The sequence below is a fragment of the Ambystoma mexicanum genome, chromosome 8 (genome assembly GCF_040938575.1).
Source record: "Ambystoma mexicanum isolate Mex_15411 chromosome 8, UKY_AmexF1_1, whole genome shotgun sequence".
Lineage (NCBI taxonomy): Eukaryota > Metazoa > Chordata > Amphibia > Caudata > Ambystomatidae > Ambystoma > Ambystoma mexicanum.
The window spans coordinates 806,223,613-806,244,131 of record NC_090929.1 but is presented as its reverse complement, the minus strand read 5'-3'; the positions used below and the strand labels follow the sequence as shown (position 1 = coordinate 806,244,131).

At 47.7% G+C, this 20,519-nt stretch overlaps 1 protein-coding gene across 26 annotated transcripts in view; it reads right to left on the bottom strand.

The window, feature by feature from the left end:
* CAMK2G (calcium/calmodulin dependent protein kinase II gamma) overlaps positions 1–20,519 on the bottom strand; it is a 2,374,050-nt gene that overhangs the window by 354,737 nt on the left and 1,998,794 nt on the right. For all 26 annotated transcript variants that reach the window (XM_069610663.1, XM_069610670.1, XM_069610673.1 and 23 more), the window contains one exon: positions 7,225–7,273. In XM_069610663.1, coding sequence (XP_069466764.1) covers positions 7,225–7,273 — 49 coding nt within the window. The remainder of the gene's footprint in view (positions 1–7,224; positions 7,274–20,519) is intronic.

Here is a 20,519-nt window from a genome sequence, read left to right as displayed (position 1 = left end):
GCCGTGGTCTGGGCCAAGGCACCATAGGTAGAGGGCATGGGGATCTTTAGTCGGGAAAAGCCCGTCGCAGGATGGACACCTGCTGAACCCTGTAGAAGTCGACATGCGCCGGGGATGAGCATGACGCCTGACGACCGAGTACCTGAAAGATAAAAGACAAACAAGACAGAAGAGAAGTAGTATCTGCACGTTGACTTACATGGCCGAAGCCAATCCCAGGAGTGCTGGTGAATTTGGCCCGTTCCAGTCAACGCAGAAAAAAGGAGACAGAGGTGTGGTGTCGGAGGGCAGAGTCAAGGCAGCGTATGCTCCCAAGGCCGCACCCCCGCATGCCTCTAAATTTAAAGGGGAATTAGGTTTTTTCTGGTGAAAAAGGTTCCGTCTCTTGGAAGGGACGCTCCGGCAGTATGGAGGAAAGGGGACGGTACGTAAGAGTACCATGAACATGTAGTCCCTCCTTACTTTATTAAAAGCCTTTTCAGCATCAAGGGATAGGACCACATCTTCTGGGTTCGCCATACTCCCTATAATATTTAAACTTCCTCAAATCATCGGACAAATGGTGTTTCAAGATAAAGCCTGTCTGGTCTTGACGAATGAGCCTAGGAAGAGGTCTCTTGAGCCGCTGAGGTAAACATTTTGCCAGAACTTTATTATCCAAATCTATCAGAGAGATCGGTCTATAGGAACTGCATTCCACTGGTTTCTGCCCTTTTTTTTTATGGAACATCACTATGTTGGCTGTCATGGAGCTCGGAAGGTACCACACTTCTAGAGCCTGTGCAAATACTGCATCTAGTTTGGAAGCAAGGGATTCGACCATCAATTTATATAAATCTATGGGTAAGCCATCTGGGCCAGCCGCTTTCCGTCGGGTCAGACCCATAATGGCAATGGTCACCTCCTCATCCGAGATTGGAGCATTTAATAGGTCCATCTCATGCGAAAGTACCACAGGAACCTTGAGGGTCCGTAAATAGATATGCATTTGCTCTATATTCCGAGGGACTGATTCAGCATACTGACCTTTATAAAATTCAGCGAACAGTTCCAGAATCAGGAACACTGGCACTGCATGACCTCACTTTCATTCCAAACTTATATAAGTCTAGATGCCTGTGTGCAACAAAAAGGGGTAGAGTGGTGTTCAGCCCCTGGTAAGTCTACTCTTGCGTATATAATTTGGCGCATAGAGTTATAGCACCCAGCAGGTGAATTAGGTTCTGGGGCAGATTTGCATATATTACACCTTTAGCAGATTGTGTGCATGAAACTTGAAATTCTCTGTTGAGAGAAGGAAGACTCGAGTGGGGTACTGAACCCCCCCCCACATCAGCAAGTGCAACTTGTTGCAACCAATATGGAGCCGAGTATTATTTAAGGCACACTTGGAACACACCAAATTGTGTCTTGTAAGAAAAAAGGCAGAGAAGTGTAGAGGTGCAGTCAGACATCCTCACTCGAAGCTCCGCCCCTATGTTGCCTATATGTTGGGAACCAGAGATTACATGGGCAGTTCCTGTAAGCATACCAATACCGCAGAAAAACTTCCAGACAACATATCAATTGAGAAAACCCTCCCTAAATGCACAAAGACATAGTATTCTTTTGGATGAAGTACCAGAAGAAATGTGCATTTAAACAAATAGAAGAGCCTGATGACGTTGTACAAAATAGGAGCAGACGTATTTGGAGGGCGAATGAAGAAAAAGAAAAACATTCTCCAAGAACTGGAGAATAGACGGTACAGATGAGCAACATTTCGGGCTCGGGATGAAGATGCTCATGCTACAGAAACACCAAAGAATATGTAAATCGGTTTACACCTGTACAGTTGCAGAAACGGAAGTAGGGAAAAGTATTCATAAGGCTGACTACGTAGTGAATACGGTTGTGGCGATGCGCCAATGTATATACATAGGAATATATAGAACCTGGATGATTCAACAATTCACTTTAGCAGGCTCTTGAACTTCGTGAACAAGAAAAAGACTTTCAAAATGCGGGCGCAGTCAGAAATTACTGATGGCAAGGTAGGTTTTGTAGAAGGTTGGGCTGGCCTAAGACCAAGTTGATTAGGTCGCAGTGAAACTGATGCCTGTCAAAAGGCTACAACGAATAAGGAACACGCTCCTGTCTGAAGCAGTATGAAAAAACACTAAAGGTTTCAAGAGTTCATCATTTAGTAGGATTAAATACTGCAAAGTCCAAGTCACATGAGTGAGATCGAAATAGCTTGGGTCAGGCTGTGCCGAAACTAGAGGACAGAGTGAAGCTGCACTCCCTTTATTTCCCAGACGAAGGCAACAGCTACAAGGCCAAGTTCAAAAGCTTAATTGTCTGACAGACTATAGAAGTGTTGATAGATGTTGGGTTAATTGGAGGGGAGGCATGATCACGCCGAGCCTCCATGCACCTGGGATGGTAGCCTGCGTGCTGCTAGCGTGTGGAATATTCCAGAGGAGTACAAGGGTGCAAACCAATCATAGTGGGTCATGTAATGAAGAGCCCTATAGTTTGAAGAACCAATCAATTGTCATGTATTTAGTGAAGATGATGATGATTTGGGATGGGCTCAGGTGCCCACCTGACTTAGATACCCAATCATAACCACTGGCTATATAGAATGTATACCTAGATGTTCACTGAGAGCCAACCACAGTTACTCATAGGTTTTTGTAGTTTGCCACGTAGTATGATGTCAGCAATGATACATTTTAGTTATAAAAGAGCAATTTTTTATTAAATGTTTTCGAGATCAAGCTGTGCTGCGTCGGATGATGCCCGTTATACTCACTGTTTTAGATAATTGATATTAAAACAGAAATGCACTTTGCCAACTTCCTGAGTCATTTTGATTATTGATGTTTGAGTAACTTCTGCATCCCCATCCACCTCGGAGTATTGCTACCTCATCTTAAATGACTCTTAGGCGTAGGTTTACTTGGTAGCAGAGGTGATGGTTAAAGGCCCATTTATCTAGTAAACTTTGGTGTCCCGGTAATATCAGACATCCTCTGCCATTTAGCTGAAAGAACGTGAAGCTCCCTGTAGATAGCAGTTTTTGGATTAAGGATAAAAACTTGCAACTATAAGTAGGACGGGTTCCTAGTTTCCAAGCGGAAACCCATAAACATTTCTATGGGAAGCTGAGCGGACCGAAGTCTGAAGCCGCTGGTTGAGGAGGAGAGGATCCAGAGAGACGAAAGTTGAAAAAACGAATGGCGAGTAGATTGGGGAACGTGTCAAACTGTATGCATGGGGAAACTAACAATGGGAAAGAATAATGGAGGGTTGGTTGGGTATTTGAATAAGGAATATCGAATAGAGATATATGGATGAAGAGCGATCCATAGGTTAGCCCAGAAGCCTGCGTTCAGGAACGACAGAAGAAAATATCTTAAAATCCAAGTAGATATATAGGAGACAAACATACAGTTCTGTTAAGGAAGATATTTTACTCTCCCCATCAGGAGTAAATTAGGAGCGATAAAAGGAAACCGCGAGGAGCGTTGGCTAGGAGACATACGTTGGCCGACCAAGTGTGTTTATATGTTGTGTATGTTATATATATGTAAGTCAAAGAAAAAAGTGCAAGTGTCGAAGAGCGACAAGAGAATAACTGTGTTTAAGAGATAAACGAGAATTGTTTATTTTTTGTCATTAAGAGTATTGACAAGGCAGGTAGGCTGAAGTGAAACGAAATAGAGGTTTGGAGCTGCGACGATTGGTGCACGCTCATATTGTAGTGGTTTTTCGTTTAAAGTGTTGTCTGTGTAAAGCACGTTAAGTATAGAGAGGCGAGTGAGCCTTGTCACAATGGAGGATATTTCTCCGCTTATACACATGTGCAAGCGCACCCAAACTCAAACAGTATAGTGCTGAGTGGGTTAAAGGTAAAGCGAATCAAACATTCATGCCGTGGCCACAAGGGGGGGATCACTGTCAAAAGCAGTTTTGCAACACATGACCACATACCTGCATGCAGCATACACAGGCAAAAAGCTGGAGAAAAGGCTTGCTAGCTTAGAGCTTTGGAAAATGTACCCGGAGGAACGGGAAGACACGCCTACTAAAGACTGGATGCTTAACCAGTGCAAAGAGGGGGGCGAGGAGCCTTCTGCTCCCCCACACCGCGCATGAAGTAAATGGTGATAGTACAAAAGATGATGGAGTTTATCCACTCAGAGCTTAAAGCAGCGACAGGACATAGTATTCCAACGTATGAACCGCCTGCTTATAGCAGCGACGAAAGTTCAGAGAAAGCTCCAGAGAAAGATGTGGTCTCTACAGTCCCACGGGACAAAGAGAGAAGTGAGCAACCAGGTATGACCCTGGACATAGAAAGAGAAATTAAGAGATGGAAAGGAGAGAAAGATAGAACTGAAGAGGTAGCGCTCATACAAAATGAGTGGATGGGAGGTCAGATATTGCTCAAACTCGATGGAACGAGCATTGGGGAAGTACAGCAAAAGGAAGATCAGGACGAACAAGATACAAAAGACAGGTAACGAGAGAAATGATTGAAAGAGGACGAGCTTAAACGAAAGAACAGACAAAGACGAGAACAGCTGCAAGAGCAAGGGCAGAAGAGCAAATGAAATATGATAATAGGCAGCAAGCAATCGAAGAACGGGATAAACTAGAAAAGAAGAGAGACGAAGAAGTGGAAGAGAAGTTATGAGAAAACAGAATGCAAAGACGAAAAAACAATGAGATATGTAGGGCAAATGAAAGAAGAGAGATGAAGAGACAGGAAGAAGAAAGAATTAGGGACGAGATGAAGAATTGAAGGGCATTTGATGAGGAAATAGAATGAAATACGAGACAGAGCACGCTACATTTATCACATTGAGAAAGAGTTGAGGAACCTGAATCCAGTAGTACCATGGGGGGACAGAGGAGTTCTTGCCATCACAGGAGCGGATGCCAGGGCCCTCAAGGGTAAATCTAGAGGAGGATTTTGAAGTAGAAATTATCGGAGACAGAACCGCAAAAGCATATCATGAGATGAATACAAAAAGTGAATTGAAAAATAAAGGGAAAGATGACCAATTTGAGATTTCCCAATTGCAAGGCAAGGAAGGAAGTCTGATAAGTTCTGAGCATCAAGCTCTGTCTTTGGACAAGCTGACACTAAATAGGGACGAGAAAGAGGGTAGTCCCATGAGTTGGGGACAGGAGATATCAGATGAAGAAAGGGAAACCTTCCATGGGGAAGAAGGAACCAGCGCATGTGGGTTTGAGGAATGTTTATTGACAGATAAAGAGATTAGATGGTCGGAACTAGGCCTACCTAAACCGAGGACGCCAGACTCGGTGGCGCAGCTAGGTCGACCTAAAGGGCGATCCCAGAGTGTGTGGGGAAAGTCGCTGCCATATGTAAATAGATTAAGGTGGCTGCCAGGAAGAAGACAATCAGGAACCATTGTCCCTACTATGGATAGGCAAACGTTATTAGAGAAAGGAAGGGTCAGACCACAGTATATTCCATGGCCCCAGATGGATAAGGACAACTTAAGATGTAAGTTGCCCAGTTTAACGTTGGGTGCCGGAAAATGGATTTATGAGTCTGGAAAAATGACAGGAGGTTAACCCATTAGCTATAGGGGACATTAAAGGTCTCCTTGCAGCCATCCTTGGGGAAAGAGCTGATGACATTTGGTCGAGAGCAGGATACGCAGAAGTCACTGAGCAAAACAGCACATGGTGGTGTGCCATTTAATAATTGTAGAGCAGCAGTCTGGAAAACACTTAGATTGCAGTATCCTGATACGTCAGATATGGGAGCCATAATGGCACGTAAGATGCAGGAAGGGGAGGATCCGCTTGCTTACATTCAACAATGTCAAGAGCAGTGGTCTTTGGAAAAGCGGGAGTCGTGGAGAAAATCTAAATTAGTCTTTTATCATATTTTATGTTGGGAATTGCCAGAGCAAGTACAAAGACAGCTCAAGAAGCTGGTAGGTAGGGAAGCGAAGCCATGGCCAGAAATACAGCTGACCATTGCTGATTGTTGCAAGAGAAAAAGGAGGAGGATACTAGAAAAGAAGAGGAAGCTAAATTAGTGTAGAAGAAATTATCCAAATATGCCATTGAAGAGGCAATGTTAAGCAGTGGAGATGGGATAGGATCGCAACAGACTTGCGGCATGCCGCAGGTGAATAACCAACGGCAGTCAGAGCAAGGAGGAAATTGATTTATGCCAAGAGGTAGAGGAGGCTTCCATGTAAGAAGAAGCTTTCAGAATAATCAAGGAAATGTTCAGAATAGTCAAGGCAGTAATCAATGTATGCAGGATGGGCAAATCAGGCGATTCCCTCCTGTATGTTGGACATGTGGAATGACAGGACATATAGCACGAACATGAGGGAGCGAAGGGTATGTACAGAATGGGCAATTTTCGAGAGGGTGCGGGGGATGCAGCTTATCCTCCAGCATATAGCCCACAAAGTAGAGATGGGTTTGCCCAAGATCAAACAGTATCAGACACAAGTACTGCGAACACAACATGCTTTGCAATCACAGCAAGCACCATTGAGTCCACCACAAGGACAATCGCAGTACGCACCCATGCAAATACAACGGAGCGCAAATACAGGACAAGTGTTGACTCTTCGGATAGGAGGTGTCACTGTGGGAATTCCTTCACAGGTAAAGGGATAAGCATGTATCCACAATAGGACAGCTCACTGGGAGACTTGAAGTGTTCAGTATTGTCTGACGCCTAATCCTCACGAGGAACCACGGGTTGACATCACGATAGGAGGCAAATACTTTTCTTTTTTAGTAGACGCTGGAGCAACTCGTTCATGTATACGAGAGGGAAACATTTTATGATCGGGTAATGCCATGAATGCTCAAGGTTTCACAGGAGCTACAAGTAGAGTTTCTTTTAATGAAAAATTGCCAGTTTCAATCAGGGAATTTGACATTTCTTTTCCATTATTGTATTCAAAACAGACGCCACACATGCGTCATTTTGGGTCTAAATTCCCATCATCCCTCCAAACCATAAAAATTCCTATTTTATGCTCTCAATGAAAACAAAAGAAATACATTTACTACGAGCCATTTCTATTGTACATTATACATGTTTTTGGGGGTTCCATGACAACAATGTGAATGAATTGCTAGGCATGATATCCATGTAGGGATAAGGGATAATATGGGCAAATTAAGGTTTCCTACAATCATTCAAAGGGCTGATGGCAGAGTGATTACCTTTTAGATCTTCATCCTCCGTGGTAGTATTGCAGCTCTCAGTTGAACCCTGAAAGAAAGGTAAAAAAAGAAAAACTTGTACTTGCAGGCTTCATACATCAGTCACAGCTAAGTGGGAAGGAGTGAGACTCCTTGGAGCAGGAGCATGGCACTGACACGAAACACACAGACAAAGCTTGCAAAGTGCTTTGAGAGGATTATGTGTAGATGAGCTAATCAATAGTTATTTCAAACACCCATGGGTCCAGGCCCAGGAGGCTGCAGTTTCTAGAAAACAAACTAGCCATGACCCATCTAACTGCACGTACATTTGGGACTCAAGAGGCTCGTTAACAAGAGTACAACTTCTAAACTGTGGGCCAGACAAAAGGCAAAAAAAAAAAAGTCGTGCAAGTGGGCTCGCACCATCCACCATGCAGACGCAAAGTAGAGCGACAACCTGCCTGTAGCATTGGGTCCATTCAACATGCTGCCAGCAGCGTTCCTCTCAAAATGTGAGCTCTGACCTACATCTCTGACCCAGAGTGCAATAAAAAGGGTGATGGCGATTTCCATACTGCTACCATACTGCTACCATAGTGGACAAGAACACACCAAATCAAAGAATCATCCAGAGGATTAATTCAGTTGAATTGAGACTCTCCCTTAGTAACAAGAAGGTCAAGGCAGGAGTGAACACTGGACCCCATCACCTCAGTAGAACTAAGAGTGGATGGTGAGGACAGGTTTGTGAAAATCGAGGGATTGCATTCTCACAGACTGGTCTTTATCCCCCATAGTTGTCAATCGTTAAGTAGACTCTGAAAGAGTCTGGAAAAAGAGGCGTGTAGCAGGTTGATTGAGAAATGCCTTAGACCAGGTGTGGGGGTGGTTTGGCAGGGAGAGGGTGAAGTTCTCATCAAACCCAAGTTCGTCCAAGATTGTAGATGTACCTATTAAAATAGTATATTGAACATGTGATCATGAAGGCACCTTGGAAAAAGCATATTAAGACAAGCGGGTAGGCTCTAAATGCAAATCCTGGAAATTATGAGTAAGTCGGACAATCAGGAACCTGGAGATGCAGAGATCCTAGGCCGCTGAGCGTTCCAAGCGTGGACATATAATTGGGAGAGAAACCACATGAAAAAGGGTGCAATAGTATCACTTGTGAGACACTGTGTACAGTGGGGCTTACCATTCGGGGAATTCGGTTCAGTGATTCCATCATTAAGAAAATCTAAACTTTTGTTGGAACACTTATAGCCATGGGCCAAGCCCAGCTTCCCATTTAGCAAAGATGATCGAACGGAACAGTCTCCAGAGCTTCCACAAGGGCAAAATCTCCTTTCAGTACTGACTAGATAAGAGACTGCAACCTACCTTGTTTCGCACAAGAAGTAGCTCCAATCAGGTAAAAGCAGAAACAAACCTGTAAAGTGGCCTGGGCACTAACTTGGGTACATGAAAACCATCTTGTAGAGACTATTTTACAGTTTGTGGGGCACTTAAAACCAAAGAACATGTGCAGTGGCCATGGCTAGTGGGCCCTGAGGAAAATAAGGTATAGCAAAACCCATGAAATTCAGCGAAAAAACCATCCTCCTCATTTCAGTTGCCACACAGAGAACCCTGTTAGCAGTATCTATGTGCAACACCGTGGACTCCGTGATGTAATGTGCCACGGGTTTCGCTTCTGCAAGTCCTGCCTTTAAAAAGAGGCTTGTTTTTCAGATGGGATATCCGGCAAGAAGTCTGCCATCTCTATCTCTCTCCACAGCCGTTGGGTGCCTGCTGGCAGGATGGCGTCGGCATTGGCTTGCCTTAGGTGAAGTCCTGTGTTCCAGTAGACCTTCCCGTAGGCCTTGAGCATTTTCTCTACCTTGCCCAGCTGCAGTGCTTGTGGTGTAGGTCTGGGGCTTAGCATTCATAGATGTTGCCGCAATGACTGAAGACAGTGGTTGGGGGTGCACTGACAAGAGCCGAGTGTCTCCCACCACCTGCCTGAATTTTGCGTCTAGCTTTTTATTTATTAGCTGAATGGAGCGGGGCTTGAGCCATCCCTTCTTCGCAAGGGCCTCCACATCCTTCTGTAAAGCAATGCCAAATCTGGATTCTGCTTTGATGATGAGCACTTCAGCCAGTAATCACGACTCCGGCAGCTCCCTCTGTGGCTGGGGAATGCCCAAGTAATCGGCTAACCCGGCAATCCTATCATAAAATTCCCTCGCCGAGGAAGGCATGTCCTGCTTCTTCTCCTCCTCCTCCTCCTCCTCATCAGTGTCTTGCTGGTCACCTGTGTTAGAAGGGGCCCCTGGGTCTGCAGGTGTTAGTTCTGCCGCTGAAGGCCCAGGCGATGCTACCGGAATTACCGGAGGCATGGGCAACAGAGGTGGAGGAAGTAATGGCTGCGTAGGCACTGGCTGGGGCGGCGGTGTCGGAGGCAGCATCTCCTGGATTATGCCCTTGGGGATGTGGAGACCTATGAGGGCCAAGAATTGGCCAACAAAAACTATCCTTGGAAGTAGGCTAGGTCCGATCCTGCACCATCACCGGCTGTGGTGGAGTAAAGGCCTGCTGTCTGCTCCCTCCTTGCATGTAGCTGCCCTCATGGTACCTTGGGCTGACCCGAGAATGTCGGATACGATGTGGTCCACGTGACAAGAGTCATAGGACACCAATCTGCCCAGGCCGCAGGCTCGCGTCTTTGCGGTTCACCATGTTGGCGGGCGTCTGTCCTGGGAGCCATCATGTCTGTGCACTGTGCCATTTTGTCCGCACCTTCCCCACATGCTGCTGTGGCCGGTGTGGGCCTGTGCTCAGCCAGCATGTCTGGACACATCAGCGTTGCCCCACCCTGCACCTCATGCGTGGGCCTGGTAGGCAATTGGCCCTTGACCATGAGGCCGGTAGTGCTGTCTCTGCTGCGTGTAGGCGCCCCCTCAGGCGTGTGCCTGGTAGCAGAGCCAAGCCCCTCGGGATGCGTGCCAGTACCAGAGCCCGTAGGACCCTCTGCGGTAGAACCGTTAGGGCCCTTAGACCCCTTGGCCGTTAAGTCAGTAGCTATAAGAGCCTCTGTGTCCTTGCTGCCAGTGCAAGGGTCTGATTGGCCCCTTCCATCAGTAGGCTTCCCCTGGAAGGAGTCGCCCCTGCGAAGTGCTTTTGGGAAGAGTATAATTACCTTCTTGGTCTTCCTGCATACTTATTCCGTAATTCTCTCTGGTGGAGTCCTGGTGAAAAAGTCTCGCCACCAGGCCAGCCTGTTTCTCAGGGATTGGGTGTGAGGGCGTTGCACGCTGAGCAGCCTTCCCATCCGTGGTCTTCCCCCAAGGCAACAGAGGTAAAGATCGTGCAGATTCAATGTGGGGAAGGAACTGTTGCACGACTGGAAACCTACTGAAGCTAGACGTGGTCAACATGCGCCAGGGATGAACTAGGGCACCGGTCAACGGTGTTCCCAAATACATGAAAATTAAAAAACACAAGATTAGGGAATGCGCATTGAATTACGAGGCTTGAGGCCTCACCCAGGAGCGCTGGTGAAAGCGGTCTGTTCCAGTCGACACGGAAAAGAGGACCGAGTTGTGGCACCGGTGGGCGGGGTTGGGGGGAGTACATGCTCCCAGAGTCGCGCCCGCGTATAAATTTATAGGGAAAGTGTAATGTTCCCTAGCGAGGGACACCCATACAGGATCTAGGAAAGGGGACGGCATGTAGGAGTAAGAGTGGCATTTATGTCTAAAGCTAATAAGGTCTTAATATTCCCTCATCAGACCCTCATGCACTGCATCCCAGAGAATAAAGATGTGTCCCTGCAGGGGGTTCGGTCTGCACAGCCACATAACTGAAATTCACACAGCCGGACTACACCCACCCACCCTAAACATATTTATTTGCATTTTTAAAGTGCTCACACAGCCTGCGGCCATCGAGGCGCTGTTACAGGAATTGTTTTTGTTTTTTAGTTGCGTATTTATAACGCGCTTAAATACCCAGAGGTTTCTAAGCGCGGACCCAGGGATCGAACCTGTGTTGCTTTGTGTCGTCTTGCTTCCAAGGCGAACATGTTGCCGCTGAGCTATCCTCCCGGGATAGAACCCTCCCCCCCCACAGCCTGAGCGACACCTCCAATAGAATACAGGAGCGTGCCATGCAAAATTCAGTCAAACCGTTCACATAGCTTGACTCTTCTGATCATTTTCATAGCACCCATCCCCACTCCTGATAATTACGGCTGCTCTTAGGAACCCAGACGCTCCATACCTTCGCAAATGGCTATACAAAACACACACATTACAACTCCTTTCATCACTTCTCAATCCTATGACTTCATTCTTCCAAAGGGCGTTCATCCGCACAGCACTTCGAGGTGCACAAAACAAATGCAAAATCCAACAAAACAATCCTTATATCCAAAGGAGGATTGCCTTCCCCTTAACTGTCTTAGTTAGAAAGTTGAAAATGTTCTGTTTGAACAATGTTCCATTATGATAAGTGGCAATGTCTCCTTCACACAAAGCTGTCCTAAGAATAATGAAAGAGCAACTTTTCCCAGCAATGTTGTTTGAAAGGATGGCACATGTCTTTTATATATAGAACGCTCCTTAAAGATGGTTTCCTGGTATACTGTCCTGCCAAGAACCTTTTCACAATGTCTTTTTTCTCACAAACTCTAGATGGATTACCTGTTGTACTCCACTGCCAGGAATCCCCCTATGGGCTTTACAGATCTTTCCACCAAATGCTCACTGCCTGATGAACTTTCTTCACTAGATCTTCTTATATCTTTCAGTCTCTTTCTCTTTAAGTACAACATAGTTGTACCTCTTCACTGTTCATACATTACTTCCAGTTATTACTCGTTCCAACTTCCCCATACAAGCATCCCATATTTGGAGACGTGTTCAAGCTTTGTTAACTTCATTATTAATTAGGGTTCGTTGGCTCGTGGCAATAATGTTTCCAATCTTCCCCACATTGATATCTGATAAATGAAGAGTTGTACAGATCTTGCCTTTCAATTTCGTCATTAAAGTTCATTTGCTTATGACAACATCTACTCCAGCTTTCCCCATGTCGATATCTCATATATGGAGACTTGGGTAACTTCAGTCTTTCTACATTATGTGGTTGATATTCAAAATAAGTTTTCAATTGACTTTATAACTGTCGGTAAGCGTCGGGCTCCCAATACTCCTGGGAAGACTCACCATTGTTTGCTAGCGGTTACGACCTGTGGCGTTGAGCTGCAGCGAAGTATGTGCTGCGAGAAAACCTAGTCCCTCTTGCAGTTCTCTCCTGCAGGCTTCTCCTTCAATCGCCGGTGGAATGGATGGTTTTCAACGTGACCACTTCCCAGACAGCATCTCCATTGTTGCCGACTACTTAGCAGTCCCCCGCCAGCACCTGTTATACTGTTCCCGGTCTCTCTCCTCTCCGGTAGGATGCACCTGCCTCCTTCAGCATAGTCTGCTTGTGTGCGTCTGCCTTTGGTTCTGCTTTCCGCTGAGCCCGCTCTGCATCTCTTCCCCTTCGCTTCATTCAGTTTTAAAAAAAGGCACACCATTTCTAAATGTCCCGCACAGCTGAACGGCACTACAACTAGTCTGCACATTTGGCTGTGTTTTCTGCTCCACATTAACACCTTTCTCCTCTTCCTGGCCCCAGTAATTATAAGTTACTTACCGTAGTGCTTAGTCACATTTCCTCCATACTGCATGGGCGTCCCTTCCAAGGGATGAGAGACAACCTTTTTCACCAGAAAAAACCTTCTTACCCTTTAAATTTAGAGGTGCGCGTCAAGATGGATAAAGACTTGACCGTTTGTGAGCTGTTTTTCTCCCCAAGTCTGAATCGGAACTGCAGCAAATCTTGTACGGAATGAGCAGGGGGTTTGTGGCCGTCAACCCTAAACAGGATAAAGTGCTAGACTTTGGAGAAAGAGACCCATATTGGGTCAATTTAAGACATAGTTAATACACTTCCATTGATGGTCACCTCATTGCAAAATGATGTCAAACTGATAACCTCCAAATGTGATTACTTGGAACAAGAGGTGTACTGAATAAAAATGTAAGTATTCAGCTGAATAGTTGGACAAGTATTTGGCCGAAGCCAAAATCGGAGCCGAATAGTTGCCTTTTTAATACATTTATAAGACGAGAAAAACACTTTGTAAATGAAAAACACTTTAAAATATGTACATCCATTCTTTATTGCATTTCCTCTTTTGTGCTGTCTACAGAAGAGATTTGTGTAAACCATGAAAGGAATACATTATAAGAAAATAACCCATTCAATAACAGCACAGTTTGTATTTTTGTGCATTCATGGGTGTCGCTTGTTGGGCAGATCCCAAGTAACTAAGAAGAGCCAAAATTATAGTATGCATGTACGTATGCAAACACTACGAGGGGTGACTGGGATGCGTCCACTAGTACTTTGAAATGTCCCTTTGGGGCATCCCAGTCTTTAGCCTTCTGGCTCTAGCAAGGCATTGAAACACAAAAGGAGTCATCACAACTCCAATTACTTAAACATGTACATATTAGAATAGGCCCTGTGGGCCATAGCTGAATTCATGTTACAAAGATTCCCATGAATTTCGGTTATGAGCACAGCTAAAGTGCTTCATGGTTTAACACCTTTTAACAATGAAGTGCTGCCTGGTGCTACAACATGAAATCCAAATCTTAAAATTCCATGTACTGATATCTTCACGCTTAATTTCCCCAGTTTCACACACTCGGGGACGGCAGCAAAACAAAGCCTTTTGGGAATTTCACGCTGAGCTGACAATTACACGACCAGCTACGAAGATACAGGAAGGGAGGCACGAGGGGAGAAGCTTTCCCAAACCACCAAGAATGACACTTGCTTCTTAGGGAAGTGGGGGTGTTGGAGGGGTACATAATCAAAAGAGAAAGAAAACTGGTCTGTTCCCCATGCTCCCCGTCAACACCAGAGCTCCCCACAGCCATACAGCTCAAGATCTAGCACCCAGCTGCTTAGTACCCATCAGGGCACATCAGAGCAGTGCCGATGCCTTGCTGCCTTTCATTTTTCCCCTTGCGGGTAGGTGGCACGCATGTAGGCGTATGATGAAGTCGCTTAAAGAGAGGGACTGGGAGAATACTGAAGAGGCGGTTTTCAGCTGGAATAGGCCTAATACTTACTCGAAGCCACATTTTGGTACACCCGTACTTGGAACTCAGATCTCCCAACTACAACCTATGAATAGTGGGATTACCTGAAAAGGCCATTCACGAGAAAGCTGAACTGTTTGTTGAGAATGCTGAGAAAAATCCTTAGCAATGCAGCTTTTATACACTACTTTGCTGTTGAGAACCCACCGAGTACTGATGCCCAAACCCATTCCTCTGAAGCCATTGCAGTGTGCCGTAGCTCATCTAATTAACTAGTGGAACAGAGATCTTGCATTTTAGAGAGCCATGTGTGGTGAACCGAGGGTCCAATTCAGCAGAACTGTTCTACAGCCAAACATTTCCACTGCAGTTCAAACAGTTTGGAAGTCATTCCCAGCCACATCGCAGTTTCTCAGAGAAACACAGGTCCCCTGTACTATGCTATTCCTAGCTACGATTAGGCTACAATAATTTATGTTACTTGATATTTATATAGCATCTTATATATCATTGGGTATGACCTCAAAGCGCTGGTAGGTTGAACGCCCACAGGAACTGCAGTTCAAGTCAGAGGGGCGAGAGAGAGCGAGAGAGAGAGAGAGAGAGTGAGAGAGAGTGAGAGAGAGTGAGAGAGAGCGAGAGAGAGCAAGAGAGAGCAAGAGAGAGCAAGAGAGAGCAAAAGAGAGAGCGCAAAAGAGAGAGCGCAAAAGAGAGAGCGCAAAAGAGAGAGCGCAAAAGAGAGAGAGCAAAAGAGAGAGAGCAAGAGAGAGAGCGATATGGTGTGTGGGTGCACCGGATATGTGTGCAGCTGGTTTAGTTGTTAGATGATAGCTGCTTCTTAGCGATAGGTGTGCTGAGGAAGTCAGTTGGTTGTGTTCAGTCTGGTGGGTGGACACCCAGACTGGGTTCTGGCTGCGTTAGGCCTGAGGAACGCTTAGGGTAGCTGGAATGTGCTTCAGCTAGCTGTGTTTTATTAGGGTGATGAGTTGTTTGTGGGGTTGTGTTTGTATGTGAACAGCTGGGCTGAATTATCAGGGCTATAGCTGTGTTCTAGTTAAATGATGGTGTATAGAAGAGAGTGAGCGTAGTGGTGCGATATGGTGGTTATCAGTAAAAACGCCTGAGACCAGGCACATGAGCAGGACGGTGGGGATGTAGATAGCAACATACATATGTAAAGCAACAGGATGGATATGGGATACAGATATATATGGGGATAAAGGTACATAGCATATATAGGGATACAGATATTTGGTACATCATTGTGAACGGGTGTTGCCTCTATCCGTGACCTCGGTGGCACCCGCACTGCCTGTAACATCCATTCCCCTTCCACCCACTCCATGCCTTCCACCCACTCATCCGCTTCACCCACTCCATGCATTCAATCATTTTCATGTGTTCTATCATTTCCATCGGTTTCACCTGCTCCATCCGTTCCACCTAGTCCATCCATTCCGTCAACTCCACCCACTACTCTGCTCACTTATACTTTGTGGTCTACCCACCTTACTCCATTTATTGCACTCGTTCCAGTCATTCCACTTGTTTCACTCGACTCAATCTATACACTATACATACAGTCCGATTCCGCCAACTCTTCCACTCGTCTGAATCAATCAACTTGACGCATTTTCATCTATTCATTCGGTTTGCTCCAAATATTCCATACATATTTCATCCAGACCAACTTCGCTCAGTCAACTCTGATTACTCTTCCACTCCACCAGCTGAGTGACTCCGTCCGCTCCATCTCATTCATCTACTCCCTCCACTCCATCCTATCATGTCGGTAGGAGCTGAGGTTTTGTCTTATAAGTCTCATTGTGTGATTTTTCATTGGGTTGCTGGGGAATTCGGATGCATCTTTAGGGTGATCATTGGAATTATGGGAAGAGCCATGCTTTTAGTAATTTGCAGAATGAAAAATAGTCTTCGGTGTGCCGGATGTGAGGTGGAAGCGAGTTCCACAGAGCTGAGAAATGATAAGTTACTCTCCGTAGTGACTAACGTACTCTTAGTCCATAGTTCCCTTTCCTCCATACTGCATGGGCATCCCTCGCGAGGGACGGGTGACGGAACCTTTTTCACCAGAAAAATCTTCTTTCCCTCTAAAACAGAGGCGCGCAGAGGCGCTGACCTGGGCGCATGCGCTGCCCTGACTCCGCCCTCCGGCGCCACACCTCAGACTCCATAGATGCATGGTCAAGAGGTTTACCATTGCCTACTGACACTAGAAAATTAGGGGGAGGATGGTGGGACGTATGGAGGAAAGGGGACTATGGACTAAGAGTACGTTAGTCACTACAGTGAGTAACTTATAATTACTCTTATGACCCGTCCCCTTTCCTCCATACTGCATTGGCGATTACAACTGAATGTAGCCCCAGAGCGGAGAGGAGACCCTCCTTAAGCAAACAGGTTCTGGAGAACCGCCTGCCCGAACGCTGCATCTGATCTGGAGCCGGCGTCCAAACAGTAATGTTTGCAGAAGGCCGAGGGAGTGGCCCATGTGGACGCCCTGCTGATGACCTGCCAGGGGACATGACGCTGAAAGGCAAAGGCAGTTGCCTTGGCCCTGACCGCGTGGGCATGCATGTTCGCTGGAAGGGGTCTATGCTAGCCCTCGTATGCTTCCTTGATGGCCGAGACCATCCAGCGGGAGGAGGCGGCTTTGGAGGCCTGATAGCCTGGCCTCGAGCCTCCAAAGGTGACGAGTAGGGCATCTGACTTGCAGAAGCCCTTGGTCCTGTCCAGGTAGAATTTCAGGGCACTCCTGACATCCAGGCAGTGCAGGACTCTGAGGCTCATCCTTCGGATCCGCAAAGAATGTAGGAAGGACGATCTCCTCGTTTAAGTGGAAGGCTGATGGAACCTTAGGTAGAAATGCCGGATGTGTCCGTAGGACTACCTTATCCTTGTGGAAGGTGGTGTATGGCTCAGAGGGGACTAGAGCCTGGATCTCGCTGACCCTGCGCACTGAAGTGAGACCGACTAGCAGTGCCATCTTGATGGTGACCAGCCGGATGTCTGCCGTCGCCATCGGCTCGAAAGGCTTGTGCGCGAGGGCACCTAAGACTAGGTTTATATCCCACACAGGGTGTGGTTTCCTGATGGGCGGGTAGAGTCTAGGAAGCCCAGCCAAATGTCTCTTGACTATCGGGTTGGAGGAGGAGAAGACCCCCTCCTCAGAGTTCCTGTATGACCCATTGGCTGAGAGGTATGTGCAGCAGGTGTACACCTGCACGCAGAGTTGGCGAGGTGCGCTGAGAATGACAGCACGTCATCCAATGAACAAGCCAGCGGGTCAATATCCTTGGTGTGTGCCCAGTGGCAGAACCTGGTCCATTTGCTCTTATGCTGGGCTCTGGTAGCCTTGCTCCTGGCCCCTTGTACGATTTCAAGATTGGCTTGAGATAGGTTGAGGTGGCTGAGCGTCACCTGCTCAAGAACCACACTGTGAGGGCCAGCTTCTGGGGAGCGGGGTGGACGACCCTGCACCCCCCCGTTGTGTCAGAAGATGTGCTGGGCCCATCGGGAGGTGGATTGGAGAGACCGCCGAGAGGCTGAGGCGCTCCGAGAACCATGACCTGGCTGGTCACCACAGAGCTATCAGAATGAGGTTGAGTTGGTGAGACTCCTTGAACTTGCAAAGTGCTCTGTGAATTAGTGGAATGGGCGGGAAGGCGTAGGCTGACATGCCGCTCCACTGGATCCACAGGGCATCGCCCAGGGAGCCTAGATCCTGCCCCTGCCAGGAGGCGAACTGAGAGCACCTCAGTTCGACCTGGGGGAGGTCCCAGCAGTGGAAGATCTCCTGTGCAACGAGGTCGTTCAGCTGCCACTCGTAGTTGTCCGCTCCCAACCTGCTGAGCCGGTCCGCTTCCAGGTTGATTCCCCCAGAAGGTGCACCGCCGTGAGATAAATGTCGCTCTCCAAGGCCCATTCCCACATGTTGATCGCCAGTCTGCACAGGGAAGGGGACCCCCTGTTTGTTGATGCAGGACATACTGGTCGAGTTGTCCGTCTGGATGAGGATGACTCTTCCCTTGAGACGTAGGAGGAAGGCTCTGAGCGCTAACCAGATGGTGTTCGGTTTCAGCCAATTAATGTGGAATTCCTGTTCTTGGCTGGTCCACGTGCTGTGGACCAAGAGGTCCTGCAGGGTGGCTCCCCAGTCCTCTAGGGAGGAGTCAGTGCTGATAGACACCTGTGGGACGGGGGGCCGGAAGGACTTGACCGTCTGTAGGTTGCAGTCCTTGGACCACCATGTGAGGTCTGGGTGGAGAGAGATAGGGATCTTGATCATTTAGGCCTGGGAGCCCCTCTTCTGATTCCACAACGCTGCGAAGTGGAGCCAAGTCTGCATCATCATGAGTCTTGTGTGAGGGACAGCCAGCAGTAGCGCTGCGAAAAGGCCCAGTAGGTGCTGGAACCACCAGGCCGGAGTAGAGCTTCGGCTGAGAAAGTGGGAGGTGGCCTTCCTGAGGGCCGCTATCTTGTCCTCCGAGGGGAAGACCTTCCCCAGATTAGGGCCAGGAAGGTCAAAGACTGCTTGGACTGCAGCTGGGATTGCTTGATGCTAAGCGAAAAGCCCTGGTCGTGTAGCGTGCTCATCAGTTCCTGTGATGAATGGTGAACCGCTTACTGAGATGTATATATGGAGGCCCTGAGCCCGGAGGAGTGCTGCCACCGCATTCATGAGTCTGGTAAAGACCCTGGGAGCAGAGTTGAGGCCAAAGGGGAGGACCTTGCACTGAAAATCACAGCCCATGATCCTGAACTGGAGGAAAGAACGATGGGGTTGCCAAATTGGGACATGCAGACAAGCACCCTTCAGGTCCAGGGAGCACATCCTGTCTCCCCTGCCTTATATCTCCGCAATAAAGGCTGGAGTCATCTTCTTGAATCTCTGACCTTACCTCAGTAGAGGTTGAGGGTGGAAAGGTCCAGTACAACTCTCAGGCCAGCCTGGTTCTTTTTCTGAATGGCGAAGATCCTGGAGTAAAAGCCCAATCCTCGCTGAGAGGCTGGGACTTCCTCCACGGCCTGGCTCGGGACAAGCGACCAAATCTCCGCCAAAAGAGTTGCCGTCCCAACTTGAGGGAGAGGAGGGAGGAAAAGCAGGGATAGGTAAGCGGTACCCCGAGGAGACGACTGACAGAATCCAAGGGTCCGCAAAGTGTTGTCGCCAGAAGTGAGAGTGAAGGGCAAGCTTGCCCCCCACTGGCGACTCGTGGACCCAGAGGTGTCTGTCAAGACTTCTTACCCTCTGAGGCAGAGGCGAAGGAGGGGGACTGGGAAAACCCCTTGCCCCCCCTTTTTGATGCTTGCGCCGACTAGGGGTCGGCGAGCGTGCCGGCTGCCTAGACCTCCGTTCCTGGAAGCCGCGGAAGCTCCAGATGAGCGACTCTTATCCGAGCGTTGCTGGGACTGGGAGTACGCCTTGGTCGTGGTCTTTGTCAGAATGGATAAAGACTTGGCCATCTGAGAGCTATGCTTCTTCTTGTCCAGCTCCTCATCTGTGCTGGAGTGAAAAAGGTTGCTGCCCTCGAAGGGCAGGTCTAAAATACGTTTCTGGACATCCGGGTTGAATTTGGTTGCCCGGAGCCAGGCCATCCTTCTCATGTCCGTGGTAATAAAGATGGCACGTCCAGAGGTATCAGTGTGCGCCAGGGTGGACTCCATGATATCCTGAGCCACGAGTTTGGCTTCGACTAACCCCGCCTTAAAACGTGATTGGCTGTGGGCAGGGAGTTCCGGGAAGAATTCAGCAATTTACCACCATAAACACTGGTTGGCGGGAGCAAAAACATTCAAATACAGTTTCTTACCGTATGCCTCCAAGGTTTTCTCCTCCTTGTCTAGCAGTGCCATAGATGACGAAGACGAGGACGATTGAGGCTTGGAGTAAAGTGACGCTGCAGCAATCACCGAGGAGTGTGGCTGAGGATGTGAGGAGAGCAAGAGTGTATCCCCATCCATCTGCCTGTACTTTGCGTGCGGTTGACTGGCTGGACGGAGTGAGGCTTGAGCCAACCCTTCTTGGCGAGGGAGACTACATCAGTTTGCAGTGGAATTCCCGTTCTGGCAGAAGGGCGCCTCGTGAGGACTTCAGCGAGGACGCCCTCCGCCGGCTGTTCAACCTGTGGCTGTGGCAGGCCTAGGTAT